The 22,915-nt window shown below is 57.8% G+C and overlaps 1 protein-coding gene across 4 annotated transcripts in view; it reads right to left on the reverse strand.

Annotated features, from left to right (window-relative positions):
* Positions 1–235: 235 nt before the first annotated feature.
* LOC101803171 (ATP-sensitive inward rectifier potassium channel 12) overlaps positions 236–22,915 on the reverse strand; it is a 28,085-nt gene continuing 5,405 nt past the window's right edge. The window contains exons 1-2 of one of the 4 annotated variants that reach the window (XM_072023705.1): positions 9,868–10,587; positions 236–2,758 (exon numbers count right to left, since the gene is read on the reverse strand). In XM_072023705.1, coding sequence (XP_071879806.1) covers positions 1,311–2,600 — 1,290 coding nt within the window. In that variant the 5' untranslated portion in view covers positions 2,601–2,758; positions 9,868–10,587 and the 3' untranslated portion in view covers positions 236–1,310. Of the gene's footprint in view, positions 2,759–2,942; positions 4,981–7,738; positions 8,015–9,867; positions 10,588–22,915 lie in introns of those variants that run through there. The other 3 variants (XM_072023706.1, XM_072023707.1, XM_013098325.5) reach the window with 3 other exon arrangements.

Raw genomic sequence — 22,915 nt, forward strand, 5'->3', positions numbered from 1 at the left:
TTGGGAAAGCATCTGCCTCCGAACCAGGACTCTCCAGCGAATGGGGAATTCATAAATCCCAGCCCAGCAGAGGCGGCACAGGCGCTGCTGTGCCCGGACAGGGCAGAGTTCTCCTCCTGCTTCTGGGCTCGAAGAAATGCAGCCCAGCAAGACGAATTTCACCTGGATTTCCACATTTCAAATGAGTTTTCTAAGGAGAAGATACCAATTTATTTTTATTTTTTTTTGGGTGAAGTGGGGAAATACCTGAATTTGAGAGCTTTCGAGTCTGCCCTTTGTGCTTTTCATTATTTCATCCCAGTTATGGTGAAAGTTATGAATTCCCCGCCAGAGACACAGCACTTCAGCAGCTGATGCCCCAGACCCAATTTCCACCCTGAAGATCAATATTTCCAGAAATTGGCTAATTATTGTGTTTACAAAGATCCTTTCTATAGCAGTCTGGCTTTTCCCTATTAGCTACTTTGCCAGTAATTATGCTACTCGCTTTCGCTGCCACGGACCTGCAGCCACTTACGTCTATTTTCTGTCTAGGAAGCCGTGCCAGTGGAAAAAAAGCACACCCGAAAATCGGATGCCATCTTGGCTTCAAGCTCCTGCATCTGCCCAGCAAGTCACCCCTCAAAAGACCTCGGTGACTTATTCGTTCCCTTGCTCACTTTTAAAAAATACCGAATCACTCCTTTCAGATTTATTCATATTATTATTATTATTATTGTTATTGTCATTATTATTTTGGTAAACAGTCTCCCAAATGTTACGTTGAAAAAATTAAAAACCCTCTCACCTCCCTCCCCTCCCTTTTCCCCAAATTAAAAAGAAGTACGTTAACGTTGCATGTTATTTCAAGTGTTGATCTTGTGCAACTGAATCATACTGCCTGCCGGAAGGAGCAATTTTTTTGTTGTTGCTGCTCAGTTTAAAAAAAATTAAAAAAAAAAAAAAAAGGAAAAGGAAAAGAAAGAAAGACAGATTTGTTTCCTGATATTTCCTCTTTTTGGATCTCGGCTCCAAGAAAACGCTCGCGCTTTCCCCGCGGGGAGAGCCCAGCCCTGCAGCTGGTGCGGGGCACGCACACGCCCGGGGCCCCTCCGCGTCCCCAGGGTGCGGGGAGCGCCCGTGCCCGCCCCGTCCCCTCCTGCAGACCGCTCAGTGGTTATTGCGATGAAACTGAAAACTAGGAACAATACTAATTTCTCAAGCATTCCTATGGCACTTGCATTGTTCTGCATAATTTGAGCGGGTTGTAGGGGAAGAGATTAGAGGAGGAAAAAAAATACCCTCGGAAAAGTCAGTGAGAGGACCAAGAGTCATATTTCCGACTCCCTCCGGTACGACCTCTGATCCAGCGCTATCGTCGCTTGAAGCCGGTCGAACTCGTGCCTGTTGTCCGGGCTCAGGTCATCCAAACCCCTGCTGTCATCGTCCTCCTCATCCTCGTCGCGGCTCATGAAGGCCAGCTCGTTCTCGTAGCAGAAGGAGTTGGTGCTCGGCAGGAGGAACTTGTTCTCCACCAAGTCCTTGGCGCTGCAGCGGGGGGTGGACGGGACCTCGTAGGTTTTGTGGAAGTGGGAATAGTCTACTTTGTACTGGTTTTTCTCCTCGAACAAGACGGGCTCGAAGCGGTGGCCCCACAGGATCTCGCTGGCCAGGTAGGAGCTCCGAGCTTGCGTCGTCATCGCGGTGGCTTCCACCATGCCTTCCAGGATGACCACGATCTCAAAGTCGTCCGTCTCTAAGTCCTGGCGGCTGATCCCAAACAGGGGGCTGTCTTCGTTGATCTCGTGGAGAATGGTGATGGGGGACACCAAGAAGATACGGTCCAAGCCTTTATCAAAGCCCACGTCGATGTCTATTTGGTCGAGGGGTATGTACTCCCCTTCTTCCGTGATCCTGGGCTTAATTAACTGAGCTCGTACGTGGGCTTCTACTATGTGGCTTTTACGGAGGTTCCCAACTCTCCACATCAGGCAGAGTTTCCCATCTCTCATCGCCACTACCGCGTTATGGCTGAAAAGTAATGTCTGGGCCCGTTTTTTGGGCCTGGCCATCTTTGCCATTATTGCACCAATCATGAAAGAGTCGATTATACACCCCACGATGGACTGAACCACCACCATGAAGACGGCAAGCGGGCACTCCTCCGTCACGCAGCGGAAGCCGTAACCAATAGTCGTTTGGGTCTCGATGGAGAACAGAAAAGCAGCCACAAAGCCATTGACCTGCAGAACGCAAGGCTTGAAGGTATCGTCTCCACCTGGGTTTTCTAGGTCTCCATGAATGAGTGCAATTAGCCAGAAAATCAGCCCAAACAACAACCAGGACACCAGAAAGGCCAGGGAGAAGAGCAAGAGCATATACCTCCAACGGATGTCGACGCACGTGGTGAACATGTCAGCGATGTACCTCTGCGGCTTGTCATCCATGTTGGTGAACTCCACGTTGCACTGGCCGTTCTTCTTTACGAACCTGTTCCTGCATTTCCTCCGGGTGTGGATTTTCCCATTGCCAAAGCCGTTGATTCCTGGCATGGTGGTCAACCTCAGCCCGTCTTCCTCGGAGGACACGATGCTGTAGGGGTTGACTCTGCCCGCAGTCATCCCTGAGCCAAGCCCACAGTGAAGGTGAAGGGTCTCGCGACTCCTGGCGTCCCCCTGGCCCACCCCTGCCCACCCCCCAAATTCTGTTGCGGTGGAAGAGAAGTCCCAAGCTTCCACGTCTTGGCGGCCACGTCACCACGCGGATCCCGTGAGAGGCTCTGAAATGAAAAAACAAAGACAGGGCCGTTACCTCCCTGGGCAAAGGGACTGGAGGGCACCCCCTGAGTGCTGGCTGCAGGACCTCCCTGATCCCATTTCTCTTGCCTCTGTGGCAAGGCTGTTCCCAAAAACCACACAGGGGGAAGGAAGAGGCCTCAAAGTTTGTTCTTTCATGCTGCAAACCTTGCTGGGGAGACGTTGGCATTTCTGGGAACCCCAAAGAAACCAGCGGATGAAAAACCTTGGATTGCACCGGAGTCTTTTAAGACGTCTCTGCTTCTCATTCCTCACGAGCTCTCCTGTTGGAGCGGGGTCAGGTTGCTGGAGGGGAGAGCAGAGAGGCCAAGCTGCTCTCCTTCCTCATGCAGAGATATTAATAAAGGTACGCCTGAAAGCAGCTCCGGCAGTTCACATTGCCCGTGCCAGATGGATGGCTGCCCAGCAGCGGTCACCCGACCTCCCGAGCACCAGCTCTTTTGGGGTCGAGGGAAACCACAGGGAGATGTGGATTTAACCTCCCTTCCCTTGCCCGGGGGTGGGAGAGGACACGGCCAACGTGCAGCTGGTTGGAGACGGCCCCGGGAAGGCACTCGCTCTGGGCAGATGTCCTGAGGAGCAGCGTTCCCAACAGGTCCACTGGGACACGGAGCCATCTACGGTCACGGGTGGGTTACGGTGGCCAAGTCTCATGGAGGAACAAGTGCTGCTGGGGAAGGGGGGGCTGTTTTGATCCCATTTGTTTGGCTCAGCTCATCCCATGGTGAGGGGCACCCAAACACATCCTGCTGCCCCTTCCCCAGCACGCCAGGCTGTAGGAGGGATTGCAGAGAAGCCAAATCCCAAGCACCCCAAACAGATTGCGCTCCCCAACCCCTCTGCCACAGCTCGCGCTGTTATTTAACAACACGGGATGTGTCTGGGGATGAAACCCCCGTCCCCCCCAGCCCAGAGGTGCCCGGCTCATGGCTGCACACCCTGCTCCGTACCCGCGGTGCCGATCGATGCGCTCGATCCCTGCAATCAGCGCGAGCCCTGGGGACACGCAGGGACAAGCACACCCTTTCCATTGCACGCAGCCCGGGCTGGGCGGCCGGCCCAGCGTCATCGCCAGCACCGGGGAGCATTGCCAGGCACTGCCTGCCTCAGGCTGCATCATCCCGGCTTGCAGAGATCTGCTAGATTTCCTTTTACATAAATTCTCCCCAAATCCAGCCTGGGTCTTGGGGATCCCTGCAGAAGCCTTATATTTGAAGCAGAAGCACTAAGAAACTGCCCAAACCTCCCAGATGCTGGAAGAAGACCACGTGTGCCACCATCTGATGCACCAAATCTCATATTTCCACCTGCTGCTATCCAGACTCCAGCATTTTTATCCCCAAAGCTGATTTTTCAAGCACCGCAGTCACTCTTTGGGGTGTCAGCACAGCGAGAAATTGCTTCTGGGGGCACTCAGCATGACTGCTGCTGGAGATGCTCTCCTTCCTTACAGCCACGAGAAGAGAAAAATAGGCGCTGACAGTTACTAGTGAGGTTACTACTAGCAATTACCACTGACACTTAATATTTACCACCTGGTGCTCGCTGTAAGCCTGAAGGACCCAGCAGGTTGCTCACGGAGCTGATGTTTAGGACTGGCTGCAGGCTCAGCCAGCCAAACCCAGCCTGGTCACCCAGTCCACGTCCTCCTCCCCACCACGCTGCCTACATCCATTTAGGCTTTCTCTCCTCCTTTTTAATGAAAGATGAGCATTTGGAGACACAATAGGCTGCCTGTCCCTCCATCACGCCCTCTGGCCCGCCCCAGAGGAGCACCCAGAGGACCGCACCACATGCTTTTGCCACGGGATGAATTCACTGTGGCTGGTTTTTAATTAATTCTAGATGCATTTGGGAAGTGGACGAAACGCAATGAGCTCCCAGTGACCTGTGGGAGGATTAGCTGAGGCTGGATTAGTGGTGCTGGGAGGGAGAAGTGCCCAGGTGGCTGCAGGGGCAGCGGCGCTGCCCTCGCCTCGGTGACGTTCAGGGGACCCTGGGGCTCCCCATCTCTGCCACCGCCCCCTGCCTTTCCCCTTTCTTGCTTCGTCTTGCTGTTCCTTCCCTTCAGCTTTCCTTCATGTCCTCACTTTTCCTTTTTCTTTTTCTTTTCCTTTTTCTTTTTCTTTTTCTTTTTCTTTTTCTTTTTCTTTTTCTTTTTCTTTTTCTTTTTCTTTTTCTTTTTCTTTTTCTTTTTCTTTTCCTATTCCTATTCCTATTCCTATTCCTATTCCTATTCCTATTCCTATTCCTATTCCTATTCCTATTCCTATTCCTATTCTTTCTTTCTTTCTTTCTTTCTTTCTTTCTTTCTTTCTTTCTTTCTTTTTCTTCTTTCTCTTCTTCTTTCTTGTTCTCTATCTCTTTTTCTTACTTTCCTTTTTGCTCTTTTCCTTCCTTCCTTCCTTCCTTCCTTCCTTCCTTCCTTCCTTCCTTCCTTCCCTCCTTCCTTCCTTCCTTCCTTCCTTCCTTCCTTCCTTCCTTCCTTCCTTCCTTCCTTCCTTCCTTCCTTCCTTCCTTCCTTCCTTCCTTCCTTCCTTCCTTCCTTCCTTTTCCTCTCTTTCTCTTTTTTCTCTCTTTCTCCCTCTTCTTCTCCCTTTCTCTCTCTCCCCACCCTTCCTCCCTTCCTTCCCTCTCCTCCACCCCACCATGTCCCACAAGGTTTCACCCCAGGGATGCAATGGGGATCCCCCTGCTGCCATGACATCCATCTGTTTTGGGGCCCTGCTCCTTCCCCCTTCCCTCCCCTGGGACCTGCCTTCACCGTGGCCAGAGATCAGAGCCCTGTGGGGCACAAAACCCACTGTCGGGAGCAGCTCCAGCCGGGGACAGCAGCGGCAGCCCTGGGAGACCGCAGCTGAATAAAGGAGCGTGGTGGGGCTGTGCCGGAGCACGCGCCCGCCTGCAGCTCTCTCTTTATTTAGCACGGCTTTGTTTTGAAACACAGCCTCTTGAATTCGCTGAAAGCTGAGTTTGGTTTTAATTTCAGCACTGGAGCCCCACGCTGCCGCCACGGGAGGCTCGGGCTGGGAGAGAGCTGGTGCGACCGTGCCGAAATCCAGCCCTGGAGCATCCCAGCTCTGGACCAAAGCACAAAAAACGTAACCGGTGCCCACCAGCCCCACCGCCATCCCCGGCACGTGCTGCTCATTGCACAGCATAACAGCATTAACGAACAGCATTAAGGAACCCAAACAGTAAGAAAGGGGCAGCCCCCAGCTCCCTGGAGGGCTCTGAGGCCAGCTCGTGGCTGCCTTCAGAGGCAACGACGCCTGCCCCGAAACTGCAGCAGCCGCAGAGCAGCTTCCCGCTGAGAACCCGAGCGTCTCAAGCAATCTGCTGACTGCTCTGCTGATTTTATTTATTATATTTTTTAAAGGGGCTTAAATGTTACGACAATATTCGGAACAGCTCGTCGGGCGCAGGGAAGGGCGTTAGTTACAGGCGGCCGGGCACGCCGACGTGATTTAGCATCACACCTTGCTCCTGAGGAGAGGAGCCGGGGCACGTGGGTCCCCTTGGCACAGGAGAGGTGACAATGTGAGAGGGGACGGCACGAGGAGGTCACGCCGGGCGGCCCTGCAGCAGGAGATAACGTCCCTATCTCCCGCAGCGATGCCCTTCATGCCCCGGCAGCGGGACGGCAATGTCAGCGCCGAGCGGGGAGCAGGGGGGCTGTGCCCACACCCCGTCCCGATGGAGAGGGACCCAGCCCCGGGCTGAAATGGGCACCCACAGAACTAGGGAGGGGGGTGACGGAGCCGGGGGCTCCCCCTCGGTGTTTAGGGGGGAGCAGCAGAATTATTCTGCCTGGAGTTTTTGTGCCGCCACCGCCCCGTCTCTGCGCACTTCCAGTCAATTAAGGGCCGACACGAGGCGGGCCAGGCCCTGACAAAATCCAGCAGATAAATGGCCCCCCGCTTCCTCCCCGCTGCCAGGGAGGATGGGCGAGTCTCCCACGACAGTATGAGAAAAAAACTGCTCGGTTTTTGGGAGAAAAACCGGTGCAAAAACCGGTGCACGGGTGAAAAAGCACCATGGGCAGGCACCTCGCCACGCGGCTCCTGCGCACCCCGCTAGTGACAGTGAGCAGCCGAGATGTCACTGTCTGTGAGCCTCGGTGGGGCACATCAGAGGGAAACTGAGGCACGGGAACAAGGTGGATTCAGAGCAGAGAGGCTCTGGCTCATCCCTGACCAGCCTGGGCTGTGCACGGTGCCACCACAGGCACTGGAAGAGAAAAGGGGACACGCGCGGTGCAGGGTCCGGGTGGCCTCTGCGGGTGATGGGTTTGCATTTAAGCACCCTCAAAGCCCTGCTAAATGTGCTCTGAGTTAGTGGGGACCCTGGGGAAGGTCCCCCCACCTCCACCGTGTGATGGGGGCACCGAGCATCCCTGTTCAGCCACCTTGGTCCCAGCACTGGCAGCACCGATACCTACAGCGTGGGGTCCTGGGGGTGCACGTCCACCCCACTGCCCCCCTGGCTGGTCCTAGGGCTGTTCCCCCTGCCCCACTGCAGCACGAGGGGGGGGTCAGGAAGCACCACAGCACCTGCGGTTCCCCCTCAGCTTGCAGCCACCCCGCTGGGTCTGGAATCCCATGGCCCTGGATACTCCGGCTGTTTGTCTGTCTGCTCACATCCGCACAGCCGGACGGGGAGGGACACGGCGGGGGGGTGAGGAAGAGGGCAAGGGGGGGGCCCAAGGCTTTGGCAGGGTCAGCCTGCACTGAGGGACACCCAAAACCCCGTAGGATGCAGCCAGCCAGCCCTTAACCCCGCAGCACCCACGCCCAAATCCTTGGGGTCCCACAGCCCCGTCCCACAGCCCCCCGCCCCCAAACCCTGGGGTTAATCCCCACGGCAAATCCCCCAGGGAGGGGCAGAGCCGTGGGCAGGGGGGGGGCCACAACCAGGCCATGGGATGAGGGGTCAGCCCTTACCTGGCTCGAGCCCGGGGGGGTCTCCCCAGCGCTCCCCGGCCATGGCTGCGGGGCGCAGGGTGCCCCGTGGCCCTGCTGCAGCCCAGGAGAGAGACAGAGAGTTTTAATTGAATTTCTAGATTATCCTGGGGGAGAAGTTGTAATCTCCTTAAATCCAACCTCTGCTCGAGTCCCGTAACCTACTGTCCTGTGCTGGGGAAGGGATTTAGCCAGGGGGAGGGGAGGTTTCCCAGCCTGCTCATGCCCGCCAAGCACCCGGTCCCACTCCTCTCCCTTATCCCGCAGGATTTGTCCTGAAAAATGGGCTCAGCCATGTCAGACATCCGATCCTGGCAGCGAGGAGCCAGGCAGGGCAATGTGTCCCCTTCCCTGTCCCCATGTCCTGCAGTGGTGGCACTCCAGGGGTGTCCCCAGAGCCCCCAGAGCTGGGATGGTGGTGGCGGAGGAAGGCAGCTGGCTACGGGTTCAGTAGGGTTTAGGGGGGAAAATAGGAGCCCCTTTGGGTGGGTCATGGCTGGAAGGACCCTGGGGCTTTGAAATGCTTTAGCATCCAGCCGGGGGGCTTGGGCAACCAGTGGGATGTGCAGGGCCCCAAGCACGCCAGGTTCCAGCTTCCCAAAAAGCCCCTGGGCACCAGAGGGTGTTTTCGGATGGGTGACCTTGGGGTGTCTCCATGCCCGCCCCATCCACTCCCCTCCACGGTCCCTCCCACGTGCCCGGCGCGTGCCCCTGTCCCCAAATCCCGATACGTGTCCGGCTCCTTGCCACGGCCCCGCGTGAGCCAGCCCCTGCCCCAAACCCATGGCGCTGGGACCGGGGGCAGATGGTGGCGGAGCTGAAATCATCCGGCCACGTTCCTGTCCCTGCCTGGGGACACGACGGTGACGTGGGTTCCATCAGGGGATGGCGTGTTCCCATCCAGCCCATGCCAAGGGGCTCAGGGGGACAGCAGTGACCCCAGCCCTGCCCCGACCCCGGGCGGGGGGGTGGGGGTTGGATGGCCCGGCTGCTAAAAAGCACCGTGGGAAGGCAGGGAAAAGAGGGACCAAAAGGGCAAATGTCTTCCAGAGGATTTTATCACCGAGCAGGAGGAGATGGGCTGCAGTGCTGGTGGCTCCTGCACCACGGGGAAAGCCCGGCCAGCACTCTGCAGCATCCCAGGGTGGCACAGGAGCCTCTGGCACCATCAACCCAGGCTAACATGGGCACGAATTATTTTAAAACCCATCACACGGAGCGATGCTGCCCGTGCCTTGGGGTTAGAGGCAGAGAGGGGCTGGTCTGGAGCCCCTTCAGCCCCAGCTTGCAGCACCTGCACCTCCCACCACCTTCACCCATCCTGCCTTGTCCTGCGCCCGGCTCACCCAGCCCAGGCTCCCATTGAGGTCTCGTTCCCAAATCCCATTAATGGGAAGCCCAAAGTGGGTTTTCCCATGTCTCACCCAACGCAACCCTCCCCAGGAGCCGTGTCTCCAGCTCAAGGGAAATCTCATGTGTGGGCAGAGCTGGCGCCCAGGAAATGTTTATCCTGGGCAGAGAGTGTCGGGGAAGGTGGCACGGGAAGGTGGCACGGGAAGGTGACACGGTGCCAGGCTGTGCGCAACGGGGCTCCCAGCTGGAGCAGGTGGAGCTGCTGCCACCACAAAGGGAGCACTGCTGAGCTGCTCAGCACCAGCTTCCCGTTGGGAAATCCGCACCTTTCCGTGCTGGAGAAGAGCAGGATGAGCGCAAGAGGCAGCTGGGGACATTCGGGTCCCTCCAGCAAGAGGACAGAGGACGCGAGCAAGGCTGCACCACGAACCACCACAGACCAGGCACTGCCACTCTCCTGTAAGCATCCTGTTTTTTTTTTGAGCTTTCCAAACCCAACCATTCACGCTCCAGCCAAGCACCAGCAAATCCTCAACACTTGGTTAGAGGCACAGTCCATCCCCACTCTCCCAAATCATTTCCCAGCTCCTTCACCTTTGCCATGCCAGGACAAAACCACCACTTCCACCCTAGAAGCAGCTGCGTTTCCAGCTCCCTTTGGCATCAGAGCCCAAACCACATTCCTCAAGCCCAGGAGGATGGGGACAGGGGACAGACAAGCCACGCTCAGGCAGAGCCACCCTCTGAGCCCTACTTACCCCGCGTTGGAGGCAGCGCGAGCGGCCGAGCCGGGGACGAGGCAGATGCTGAGCCCGACGCCGCGGCCGGCGGGGACTTCGCCGCGCTCCCGGCTAATTGCTGCAGGCTCAGATTTCAGCCACTCCTTTTCCCTACATGTCCAGGATCTGGCACCTCGGCTGCGGCCGTGGGGAGCCAGCAGCAGCGAGGGGGGACGCTCGCCCCCGGTGCGATCGCTAAAGGCAGGGAGCGAAGCGGCGGCGGTGGTGGAAAGGCTGAGATAGTTCAGTGGGAACGTGCTCAGGATATGGCCGGTCTCAGGGGAATGGAAGAGGAGCAGCTTGAAAGGGATTGCAGAGGGTTTCAGGAGGCGAAGGAGCAGCCTGGAGGATGCAACAGATTCAAACACAGGGGATCGGACACCAGGCAGGGGCAAGGCAAGCGGTGGCCCAAGGCAGGACTTTGGTTCTTTGAACTTGCAATTTAATGCCGGCCATGATCCAAAAGACATCTTCAAGCCTTGCCCAGGGGAAGAAGAAAAACCACCTTCCTTTCCTGCTGGGGCTGATAAACATGCACAATGCCTGGCATCTCCAAGACGAAAGGGGCCTTGGCACAGCTTTGCTGCTCCCGTCCTTCCCCCAGCTCAGGGCTCTGCCCACAAGAATTTCCCTGCCCTTCACATCCTCCCAGGGCTCCCTGTCAGGGTGCCATTCCCCATCGGAGGAGTTTCCTTCCCGGGGACACCCATCACGATGCTGGGCTGGGGAGCACTGGGTTTCTGCCCTCCCCACCCCGCTGTACCATCACTGGGCAGCCAGGCACCCCCAAACTACAAAAACCACCCCAAAACCCCAATATCCGCGCAGGACAGGGTATTTGGGGCACAAGACGACATCTTTATCTGATGCAGGGAAGATTTAGTGCAGGAGTTGTGTAACGCCGGGGGGGGCTCGCTGCTCCCCGGCCCCCCGCGCCATCAGGGATCAGCAGCTCCATTAATCCCCCTCGTTCCCTGCCCGCGGGTACCAGCCCCAGGGACCCGATGGGGAGACATCAAATCCTGCCCAATTTGGGCATCTGCCAGGCTGGGAGCGCGCAAGCCCAGGCACCCACCTCGTTTGGGAAGCCCTGCTCTAAAAGGGATCGCCACAAAGGCAGATGTAGGAGTCCCTAAAACAACCCAGTTCTCGTTATTTCTGTGCCCCAGCCTCGGATGCTTCCATGCATCATTTGGTTAAGGGGCCTTGCAGCTGCAGAAGGGTGAGCAGAGAGATTGGGGTATTAAAAATGTCAATTTTAAGCCAGCGAGGGTCAGTGCACACCCAGCTGCTTCGCTCCTCCACCCGTTTGCACAACCCGGGTCAGTATTCGGGTGGCTCGCACAGGTGCACTCTGCAGGATCAGAAAAGCACTGAAGTATTTGCCAGGAATACCTTCTTTTTGGCCAGCCCTACAAAAAAAACAACTTCCATGTGTGCTCCTGGGTGACCCCACAACAAAACAGGGCAAGCGCAAAGCTCGGTGTTGTGAGCCCACGCACCACTGTGCGCGCGCACACGGCACTGCGAGACACGAGGCATCCTTCCCCCAGCAGCCAAAAACCAGAACGGGAAGATTTGGGGGACAAAGACAACAGCACGCTGCTGGCTATCAAACCCCAAAGGTCCTGGACATGATTCCCATCACCTTTTGGAGATGCAGAGCTGGATGTTGGGCAGCTCCCCGGCACGGCCGGGTGGCCACGGTGGCATCGGGTGGCCACGGAGCGCAGGAGCCTGGTGCTGGGGCTGGGGGCAGCCTGGTGGGATGGGGTGAGGTGCCCCCAGCGAGCAGCCACGTGCAGTTACACAACGCTGCCCTGTGCTGCGTGCATGGGCTCGTATCGATGTGGCCCCGGCCGCCCTCCAACACCCCCTGGGGAGGTAATTTGGGAGCGGTGTAAATGCAGGCGCCTGGGAGCAGGGGGCCCTGACCTCCCGTGGTGGGTGCCAGTGATATTCGGGGCTCAGTGTGCCCTGGTTGGGCACAGGACATGGGGGGGCTGAGTTAATTCTGGTCAATATGCAGCACGGACCCAGCCCAGGGGGTTGGGGGATGTGTAGGGGCAGCCTGGGGGGTGCAACAAATTCAGGTCCGGGGGATGTGGCACGGCACAAGGCAGGTGGTGGCAGCAGGCAGGACCTTGGATCTCTGAGCCTGCGGTTTGCTGATGCCCAAAAAGCATCTTCAAGCTTTTCCCCAGGGATGGAAGAAAAATCAACCTGCTGGGGGTGAGAAACAGCGCTCCCCCCTGCGCTCACACCAGCAACAAGGAGTCCTCCGCTGGCACCCAGCAGGGGGGAGCAGGGATGCTCCTGTCCATAGGCAAGGGGAAACTGAGGCATAGCCTGGGACCGGCTGCAGCCCGTGCCACCGCCTCCCCCCAGCCTGGCCGGGCCGAGCTGGAGGTATTTATAAAGCTGATAAGGGAGCAGAGAGAATTTTCCAAACGCCGAAGTTACGTAACCCCCCCCTTGCCCTCCGCTTCTGTCATTTATAATTAGAGGCTTGGCAGGGTGGGGGGGACTCTGGCATGGGTACCGGGACCGGTATCACCCCAAAAGCCTTCATCCTCCTCTCCCTTGCTGCAGCAGGTCCCCAGGGTCGTGCCACCACCGTGACCCTGCTGGTCCCCCAGTGCTCATGGCATTGTGGTTTGTTGGGACTGGGGGAGCCCGGATTTTTGGTTGGGATCAGGGTGGCCAAATCCTGCATGTGCACGGCTTCTGGGGTGCGCACACCCCTCCTGTCCCATCCCAGCACACGTCGGGTATCGGGACTGGTGACAGCCCAAGCACAGGTGACATTGCCCCGGTGACTTGAACGCTGCTGTTTGGAGGACTCAGGGGGAGATGCTGCACCAGGACGTGCCCCAAAAACACTCTACCCCCCCACAACACCTATGGGTACCCCCAGCCCTCCACCATCCCCATTTCCACCGTTTCTTCCCCCATTTCAGCCCATAGGCAGCTTCCAAAAACCTCCTCCATCACCTCGCCGCCTCCCCCGGCCGTGCCTCAGTTTCCCCAGCCCCGCTGCCGGCGGGGTCCCCATCCCAGGGGTGTTTTTCTCTCGCCCAACTTGGGCCAAGCCGGCGGAGTCGGAGGGATGCTGAGCCAAGGCTCCGTCGCTGTGGCAACCCGCCGCGCTGTCTCCAGGCGACCGCCCGAGCGCAGGGATGCTGCAGAGCTGCTCCCAAGGCACAGCAAGAAGGACCGGGGCGGGGGAGGTTGCCACGGGGCTGCACCCCGCTAACACCCTTTTATCCAAGCTGGATTTTTGGTTAAAAAAAAAAAAATGTATGGAGAGGTCAGATTTCCACCGTTTCCTCTCCGGGTGGCCAAGCTGAGCACCGACAAGCTCGCAGCACCCCGGGCTGGCTGGCAGCAGGATGCTGCGGCCGTGGGGCCCTGCTGTTCTCAGGGACACCTGCAGGGCTATGGAAATAATTGCTGGTAATAAGCCCGTTAGCCTCTTAACCCTCATTAAGCTGCTTAGGGGGGACACGCAGCGTTCTACGCAAACCCGCCGGCGGAGGAGGCCCTTGGCAGGGCAAAGGGGCGTTAGGGCTGGGGACGGGATTGAGGAGGGTGCCATGGGGTGGTGCAGGGGGATCCGGCCCCCTCACCCCCCCCAGTGAGCTCCCATCCCATCTCCAGCCCCCCTCCCCAGTGCTTTTTATCAGCCGGGAGAGCGGGCAGGGGTGGTGAGGATGGGTGGCACGTGGGTGTGATGAGCAGGGTAGGGCTCAGCCCCAGTCCTGGCCAGGGGCGCCGCGCAGCCAGCACCGTGCACCACGGGTGGGAGAGGAGCAGGACTCTTCTAATCACGCCGGTTGGAAAAGGTCCCATTTTTGCATTTGCTAAATTAAAGGATGTCATCATCTGATGCCGAGCACAGGCTCCCTTGGAAATTCAAGCTAATGACAGCAAAGAAAATGAGTTGAAACCAGAGCACAGGCGTTCCCACGTTACCCAGCCACGCCAGCGCTGCCCAGCCAGGACCGGGGCAGGGTTTGGATGACAGCTTGCACAGCGCCAGCCAGCAGAAATATCTCCGTGTTCTGCCCCAAAATGCCACCTTGCCCACTCACTCTCCATCAGAAAGCGCATTGCTGGCACCCGCCAGGCTGGCGAGACCCCCACAGGGTGCAGATGTCCCTTGTGCACAGATGCAGTGCCCCGGGCAGGGGGTTTGGAGCAGCCCAGGGGGACAGGGGATGCCCCACGGTGCCTTCAGAGCGGGATAATGAGTGAAACGTCGGGATTTCTGCAGCTTTGAGGATGGCCACGGGCAGCTCCTCGGCACCCAGCACCCTGCAGGTGGGCAGCGGGTCCCAGCAGGAGTGGGGACACCACTGGCACACCGGGCACCCCGTTCCCCGACAGAAATACCTGCGTCAGGCGAGGGCCTCGGTCCCCGCCGCTCTCCAGGATCCGCTGGGGCGTTTCGTGCTGCAGCTGAGCAAAACCACAGGGTGGTTGGTTGGTTGTTTCTTTTTTTTTTTTTTTCCTTTTATAATTTTCTCTGCGAGATAAAATTAAACAAACAAGCCCTTCTGGGAGCACTGCAAGGAAGGGAGCCTGCTTTCCTACAGATGTGCGTGTCCTCAGCAATTACAACCACCGAATTAATCTCTGCTCGTGGCTGGGACATTTGCAAGATCTCCCCCCGCTGCCTCCTGCGGTTTCGCTGCTCGCAGTGGCTCGCTCTGCAGCCTCCTCTCCATGAGGTCATCACCCAAACACCGATTTTTCACAAAAGCAGGGAGAATTGGCTTCTCCCTGACCTCACCGCCTCTCTGTCACAGCCGAGCGGCCTCAAGCTCCGGGCTTTCTCCCGGGGGACAGGGCTGCAGAGCGAGGGGTGCAGGGGATGCTGCGGGCCAAAAGTGGGGAGCGGGCCCACGGCTGCCCCCTGGACCCCCAACCAAAGAGGAACGGCCACGGCACGAGACTTGCAAACACCCTCCAACTTCGCGGCTCGGCACGATTCAGGAGCCACCGCAGCGCCGTTGCCATAGCTTTGCCGACCACCGGTGGGTTTGGCAGCGCAATCTGGACCACGGATCTATGCAAATCCCCAAGGCAGAAGTCTTTATGGAGGCATATGACAACCGAAAAAGAATAGCGCTCAGTGCTCTACTCCCACACGCCACCCCCCAACTTCACCATCATTTAAATCAGGCTTAAGTTGGAAGAATTCAAATCAACACTGTCGTCACAGAGCCAAGCGGAGAGGTGACACAACTTGGATGCTGCCAGGGAGATTGCCCCCCTGAGACTCAAAACCATCAGCCCATCATTTTTTGAAGCCCCACCAGGGAAAACAAACCAACTGGCATCCTGCTGCCCCCAGCCCTCCGTCCCCTCCGGCCAGGGCTGCGGGGCAGATTCCCGACCAACCTCTCCCCACCGGGACCAGCGGGAGGGGGGGACCGCGGGGAGAAAAATATCCAAGACACGCTTCTAGGGCTGGAGAGCCACAGTTGGAAAAGAAATCAAAGCTTCCAAAGAAAGAGATGCCCGGCAGATACGGCGTTCCCAGGAGAAGCAGGACATTCCTCCCCGAGGATGAGCAAGGGGGGAGGAAGGCTCGTGGCACCCATTTTAGCTCTCCGCCGAGGTGCTCGGAGGGCTGTGAGCACGGCAGCCTGCTCGGGCTGCTCCCCCCGCTGTGCGATGCTGCAGACACAGATGGCATCACAGCAACTGACTTTTGTTGTTGTTTTTACTTTCTTTCTCTAAAAACACGCTTCCAGTTTTGGGGGAAAGGTTGCTGGGTCCTGCCGGCAGCTGAGCAGCTGCAAAGCCGTGCTCCAGGCTCCCGGACACCTCCCTGGCTTCATGCGCCATGCGCCCAGACCCTCGGGGGCTCTCATCAGTCATCTGGGGAAGGAGCTGGTGGAAAACGATACTTGGCTACTGCCAGAAAGTCCAAAATCAGGTCCCAGTCCAGTCCAGGGAATAAAGGATCAGCAGTTTAGGTTCTCCTCATGAATCGTTTTTGGGTTGCTCAAGCATCTGGGAGCAAGCAGGGTGGATCTTCACGGTGCTCTCACTGTTGCTCCCCCAAAACCAAGCAATTCGTCCAGCTCAGCGATATTTCCACGGCAAGCTGCTCCTTCAGGAAGTTTTCTGCCTGTGCTCGGGAGGTTTGAACGCCCTCGGGCAAAGTGCTGACAGCTTCCTTCGCTGGGAGCGAGCTATCTGCCTCCCCAAAACACAGGGAGGAGGCTCCTGGGGAGGCTGGAGGGAGAGGAGGACGGGGAGCCACAGCCATAAATTACCCCAAAGTAAGGAAAAACAGCAAACAGACACCAGGACATGAGAAAAAAATGGGATCCTTCAAGGTGCAAGCAAGCAGAATCCAGCCCAGCCATCACCTTGCTGTGAGCAGCACAGACCCAGAGCCCTGGGCAGGGTGGGCAGCGTGTAAGGTGTGGTGCACGGCAAAACCTCAGCCACTCTGCTTGGATAAAAAGGCAAAAAGAAGGGGAAGAGTTAAATGAATGTGCCCGATGGACCGTGCCAACGCAGGGCTGGCCTGGCTCATGGTGTCACAGCCCCAAACGCGCAGCGATCCCATCCCAAAGCACCAGCAGGCTGTGAAATAGCCCGTGTTTAAGGCTGTCATTATTTGCAATCTGCAGTCCTGGAGAAAAAAAAAAAAAAAAAAAAAAGGCCGAAAAAGCAACTTCTCATTTTTCCCAATAAACGGGGAATTGCAGACGCTCAGCAAGCAGAGTGGCCAGCAGGTCACAACCGGCTGTGCTGGAGTGATTCATCCTAAACAAGCTCGATTTAGTCAAACCAGCCTGGAATAGCTCAGGAGAGGCAGCCCAGAGCTTTCCCTGCTGCTGCCCCAAGCGCCGGGGCCAGCAGAGAGACGAGCAAGCGGGACTGGCCCCGCAGCCACTTTTTCCCCTCCATCTCTAGAAAAATGAATGAAAAGCTTCAACCCCAGCTCCTGCATCCGCTCTGTTTCAGGTTACCATATTTGAGCAGCCAAAACACATTGAAGAGGATTTATTTCCTCCTCTCTCCCCAGCTCATCCTCCCTGGAGCGCACCGGTCCCCGTCCCCAAAGGCTCTCAGCGGAGCTGGGTACCGCTCTGCAGCATCCCCTTGGCAGGTTTTCCTCCAGCAAGTCAGCGAGAGCCGCCTCAGCTTTGCTGGTGTGTAACTTATTATTAAAGCTGAGCAAATAATTCAGGGCGAAAACTCCAGGAACGCTGTTTCGCCTTTTCATTTTCTGCTCTCGAGCTGTCTGCGATTTCCCCGGTGCTTGCGGATGATTTAAAGACCTGTCTCCAGACGGGAGCGCCGTGCTGCGACGGTGCCTGCGAGTGGTTGATGGCCCAAATTTCACGTGGGCAGATGAGGACAAGCTGGACACCTCAGGATGGATGAGTCTTTCCTGGCACCCTAATTAGACGGGCAGGATTTGCAAGTGGGCTGCTGGGTGTCTTTCTGCGTCCGAGCCCTGCTTTATGTGAGCAGCGGTGCTCGAGCCCGTGACAAATCCTTCCTTAGAGGGTTTGGTGGGGGTGTAACCCGAAAAGATGCTAAAGCCAGAGAAAACAAGGCAGCGAAATGCAAGCACTGGGGCAGGCGCTAACGATTGCTGGTTCATTAGTCAACGAGTGCTCTGCTCTGCGTTAGGGCTGATCGATTTCCAGCCGAAGCTCTGCTCCCGAGCACAAGATTTCCAGGCAGCACCTTGCTGCCCGCGGACACAGCGCCCAGCCCCTGGCCTCTTTGCCCCCTCTCGGCACCACTAAGGGCAGGGGAAGGACGTGAGCAGGATGCAACCACGGGTGGCTCCAAGCTCCCAGCGCCGCAGCCAGCCCAGGCGCTCGCTTCCTCGTTAGCGGAAAGGTTGGGGAGAAAGGAGCCGCTCTCTGCAAGCTCCCCATGGGGCTCGCATGATGCAGGCTGGCAAGGGCAGCCCCTGCAGATGCTCAGGCAAGCACCAGCCAAAGTAAAGTAAAATAAAATAAGCGCAGAGAGCCTGGCTGCTGATGGCAGGTGTGCTCTCCAGGCACTTGGGGCTGGGGGCAGGATGCAGCCCCTCGAGGAGCCCTTAAAGCACACCGTCCCCAGATCCCTGCTGCCATCCGGTTTGTGTGTTTTTGGGATGGAGCAGAAGGATCTTTTCCCCTCCTGCTGAAAAGAGCCCACCAGAGCAGCTCATGGGTGGGATGGAGAGGGGATATTTCATGCCCCACAGCATCCGACAGGGGACAGGGACATTTTGGGGCCATTCCAGGTGGCTGAGCCCGGGGCTCCATTAGTCCCTGCTGCAAACTCCCCAAAGTCTCCGCTGAGCCGGACGGCTTTCTCCTCCCGTTGTGTAATTGCACTTTGTCAAGCGAACCCAGCCGATGGCGATGCATTTTCTCCAGCCTCGCTGCTGCTCTGCCACGTTTGCCTTATTCCTTTGCCTCCACCCGGCCAGCTGCCGAAGCACCCAGGAAGGGAAAGGAGAGGAAAACACAGTTCTTGTCCCACCCGTAGAGCAAAACCCGGGATTAAAAAAGGGGGAAGAAAAGCCCAGGCTGGTGTCAGGTGCCTCTCCCCAACCCGTCCCCTCCCGGTTTGCCTGTGGGGGTTTGACAAAAGTGCTTTTCGGCTGACAAAATGATTACAGGGTGCCGAGACAGTAAGTTGCACATGGATTTCTTCCTGCATTTCAAGCAGGGCAAGGACACGGCTGCGAAAACAGCTGCACTTCTGGAGGGGTCGCAGTAGTAGGGGAGAGAGGGGGTGGCAGAAAGGGGGGATTTGGGGAGAAGAGGAAGGAGGGATGATTTCTGCTTGGGGAAAGGCAAGGAGTGAGCAGGTGGGAGCGCGCACGAATGTGCAAAGGCAAAGAGAAATGGAGACGCGTGTCCCTGTTGGAGCAGGGACATGTCTGGGGGGTGCTGGCGCTGCTGCCTGGGCCAGCCCGAAGTGGGAAGGGGGCAAGCAGGAGCTGCTGCCCCCAGCAGGGTCAGATCCATCATCCTTGCTGCAATTCTTGGGCAGCAGCAGCGCTAGGAGAGCTCCTGGCAGGAACAACGAGCAAATGGCCCGTAGCGGGGTGCCCGGCACGCACTTGGACTCCCCGTGCCTGCAGGCAGTGGGTGCTGGGCAGGGGGGAGGAGGAGAGGAGGATTTCAGATCCAAACTCAATCTGTTGGAGAACTTGGCCTGCTCCCCGTCAAGCTGAAAATAGCACATATGTAAGTACGTGCATGCAGTGCTGGCTGTGTCCTCGCCGAGCGCTTCCTTCCTGCTGTGCTCCGCTGCCGCGTCCTAGCCCCCGGCCCCGCTCACGGGCACCAGCTTTTGGCTCGAGGCGAAGAGCATCCTCCTTTTGGTGGAGCATGAGGTGTTTTGGCACAGCCAAGGGGTGCTGGGCACCCTTTGCAGTCCCATTTCTCCGGTGATGCTCAGAGCTGCGGCTCGGTCCTTTCACCTCTGCAAGCCCCCAGCAGTGCCGGGATGTTGGTCACGGTGCAGAGCAGAGCTTGGGCAAAGCCTCTCCTTGCCCGGCTTTGAATCCCCCCCACTATTAAATATCCAGGACAAGCAGCCCCGGCTGGAGGAAATAGAGAATTTCTATCAGCAAGGCTTATGGGGCGATTCCTGGGGATCTCAACACCACCAGGGGCTGGGGAGGGACAGAAAGGCAACCCACACGGACACTGAATGTATGGCACAAGACAATTTGCTTTCAGTTTTATAAGCACATCTTTTGGGATCAGCGCATTGGGGTACTTTATGGCCACTGCATGATCATCTCCTAGTTAAACAGAGGGAGGGCAGCCCCCAGCATTTCAGGCATGGCCCTCTTGCCAAAGCAGCGCCCAGCAGGAGGGGAATGGCTGTGCAGAAGTGCATTTATCCCCCCAAAATCTCCACTCCTCTGGGACACTGCGTTGCGGCAGTGGTTGATGCGCTGCGGCGCGGCAGAGCCTGGCTGGGACCTGCAGCCGGGTGCAGGGGGTGGCACCGGCTGGGGCAGAAACCAAGCAGAGCTCTAAAATGCGCTCATATCCACCAAAAATGCTCCTGAGCATCGCCCAAACCCCACTTCTTTCCGAAGGCCTCTGAGGACTGGCATTAGAGAGCGTGTGGTATCAGCTCTCCTGAAACAAAGCCATTGTGGTTGAGCCAGGATCCTTATTAATTCTTTCCTCTCTTTAATTTCCAATCTTTCTTGGTTCCCTTTGCAATTGCTCAGGCAGGCGTTGGGTGGGGGCCCCGCCACCGCCAGCCCGTGTCCCTGTGGCACGGGGCCACCCGTGGGATCGCTCGGTGACACCGGGATGTGGCAGCGCCAGCCCCAAAACGACATCCTGGGGCTCAGGTGGCCTGGCAGCACGGCCACCCCCCAGCCGGGACAGGACGCAATTTGCTAAAAACATCCATTTTTTCCCCAAACAGTGCCCTCAGGGACAGACCACGGGGCTGGGACAGGAGCTGCAAGACCTGCGGGTGCCACAAAGCCCACCCCAGCCGTCACCTTGTCCCCCTCCGCCTGCAGCACCCACCTCACCCGACACATTTCCCTCTCCACCTTTGGGTACCCCATCTCCCCTCTCCCCCAGGCCCCCAAAAATCACCGATTTCCCCATTTCATCCTGCACAAGGTGCCCCTGCCATCCCCTCCAGCACCAGCCCAGCAGCGCCCATGCCACCAACGTGTCCCCAAATCCTGGGGGGCGCCCGGGGTGCCCACCCAGCAGCAATTACATAACCCAGAGCCCGGGGCTGTTTTCATTCGTGCTGCCTCCAGCGCCGCGCTCTTCAACTTTATTTGCATAACAAATAATTAATAATAATTAATGGCTGGGAGAGCGGTGCGCCTCGCCAGATTGTGCTAATTAGCGAAGAGGCGCAATTGCAAGAGCGAAGGCAGGAGTCCCACGGCCCTGCCAGGGAGGAGGAGGAGGAGGATGGTGGTGATGGTGGGTGGGATGGGCAGCGATGCTCGCAGCGTTTTGGGGGGATTTGGGTGCCTCAAGGTGGGTGCGTGGAGCCCCCCCCTGCCCCGATACGTCCCCTTTCCTTGCCGCATGCGTGCCACCGTGCTGCGTCCTGCTCCTGGCTTTCTCCCTGCCCTTATTAGAGCCCGGGACAACACTGCCTGCTTGTCCGGTGGTGGCACCGCTCCATGCAATTAACGAGAAGAAAGACAACAGCTCCTCGCTCAAAAGCCTTTGCTCCAGCCGCAGCGAGGGGAAGAAGGGGGCAGAGGGCACGGGGCTCGTGCCTCCCCATGCGTGAGGCATGGGACGCTCTGGGGACAGGGGATTTGGGGGGTGAGGGATTTTTGGGGCTCGTGGATGAGCCTCTGTGGGGCACCAGCAGTCTCTCATCCCCTCAATCCCCATCTGCCCCCCCTGTCCCAGGAAGGGGTTGTCACCTCTGATGTCATTTCAGCTGCTCATGGGTCTGCGCCGCTGTATTTTGAGGTGTTGGTGACATGGTGGTGGCTCCCTCTGCTCTGTGTCCCCTGGGGAGGGGAAGCTCTGGCAATTGGGGTGAGGAAGGGAAAGGAAAGGAAAGGAAAGGAAAGGAAAGGAAAGGAAAGGAAAGGAAAGGAAAGGAAAGGAAAGGAAAGGAAAGGAAAGGAAAGGAAAGGAAAGGAAAGGAAAGGAAAGGAAAGGAAAGGAAAGGAAAGGAAAGGAAAGGAAAGGAAAGGAAAGGAAAGGAAAGGAAAGGAAAGGAAAGGAAAGGAAAGGAAAGGAAAGGAAAGGAAAGGAAAGGAAAGGAAAGGAAAGGAAAGGAAAGGAAAGGAAAGGAAAGGAAAGGAAAGGAAAGGAAAGGAAAGGAAAGGAAAGGAAAGGAAAGGAAAGGAAAGGGGGACTCAGAGTCTCATCTTTCAGCTGCTCAAGCACTGGCTGCTGACTGCTGTACCACACAGGAGCATCGATGTGCATGCACAGAGCAGTGGGGTGCCAGGACAAGCAGCCCCCAGCCCCTTGCTGACCTGTGCCAGCCCGTGGGCAGCGGGGTCTCCTCCTCCTGGGGCGAAAAGGAGAAGAGGGGACGGAGCCCAGCCCAGCACGATCCCCTCCAGCCCTTTTTTGGCTCCCTGGGGCCAGCCTGCCTCCCTTAACCCTGCAGCTGGGACAAGCCCTCGGTGCCGGCACTCGCCCCGCAGCAGCCCTGGCGGCACAGCACCAGGAGAGCGGAGCTGCACCCAGTTCACCCAGTTCCCCTCCAGTGCCTCTCCCCTCTGACTGCAATTCCTTCTCCTCACCGAACTGCTTCCCCTCCAGCACCGCACATAATCCATCGCGCTGTAATTATACGGGAATCTGATGCGTTCATAAGATGCACTTAATTCATCAGCCCCTTTAAGCGCGTTGTCACTGCAGCCTGCGGCGCGGTGGGCAGGATGACTCGCTGTCAGATGGAGATTAGCTGGCCCCCGGGTGTGATGAGTTGGAGGGCGTTCTCAGCCCGGCACGCTGAGCACCGGTGGGGGTCTTTTGGGGCCCCCCCGGGATGAGAGCCCTCCGTTTGGGAAGGCCGAAACTGGCACGAGAAGAGTAGCCGCTACCCAAGGCTTATTTTTCCTGGCATTTCTTTCGGTGGCTCACTTCCAGACGTGTCCCAAAAGGGAACCAAAGGCCTTTGAGCCTTTTGCAGCGAGGACAAAGCCATGATTTTCCCGGCCCAGGCGGGAGGGATTCGATCAGAGGAGCCCTTGTTCCCCCTGCTTCGGGGCGCGGGGTCCCTGTGCCATGCAGCTGGGAGGGGACAGCGGGGAGGGTGGGTGGCTCTGGAGGGTGCCTGGGCACCTCCCACCCCAAAAATGCTGCCACGGGCTGAGCCTCAGCATGGGAGGGGACAGGGGACGGTCACCACACAGGCTCTGTCACCGTGGGGCACCACATTTTTTTGCCACTTTCGGGTTTTCCAGCCCGGAGGGACGCCCTGTGCTGCCCTGCCGGGTGTCCCCAAGGGTGTCAGCCGTGGGAGGTGGCATCCTGCTAAACCATGGGGGTGGGAGAAGGATCCCAGCGTG

The sequence above is a fragment of the Anas platyrhynchos genome, chromosome 15, assembly GCF_047663525.1.
Source record: "Anas platyrhynchos isolate ZD024472 breed Pekin duck chromosome 15, IASCAAS_PekinDuck_T2T, whole genome shotgun sequence".
In the NCBI taxonomy this organism is placed as follows: Eukaryota; Metazoa; Chordata; class Aves; order Anseriformes; family Anatidae; genus Anas; species Anas platyrhynchos.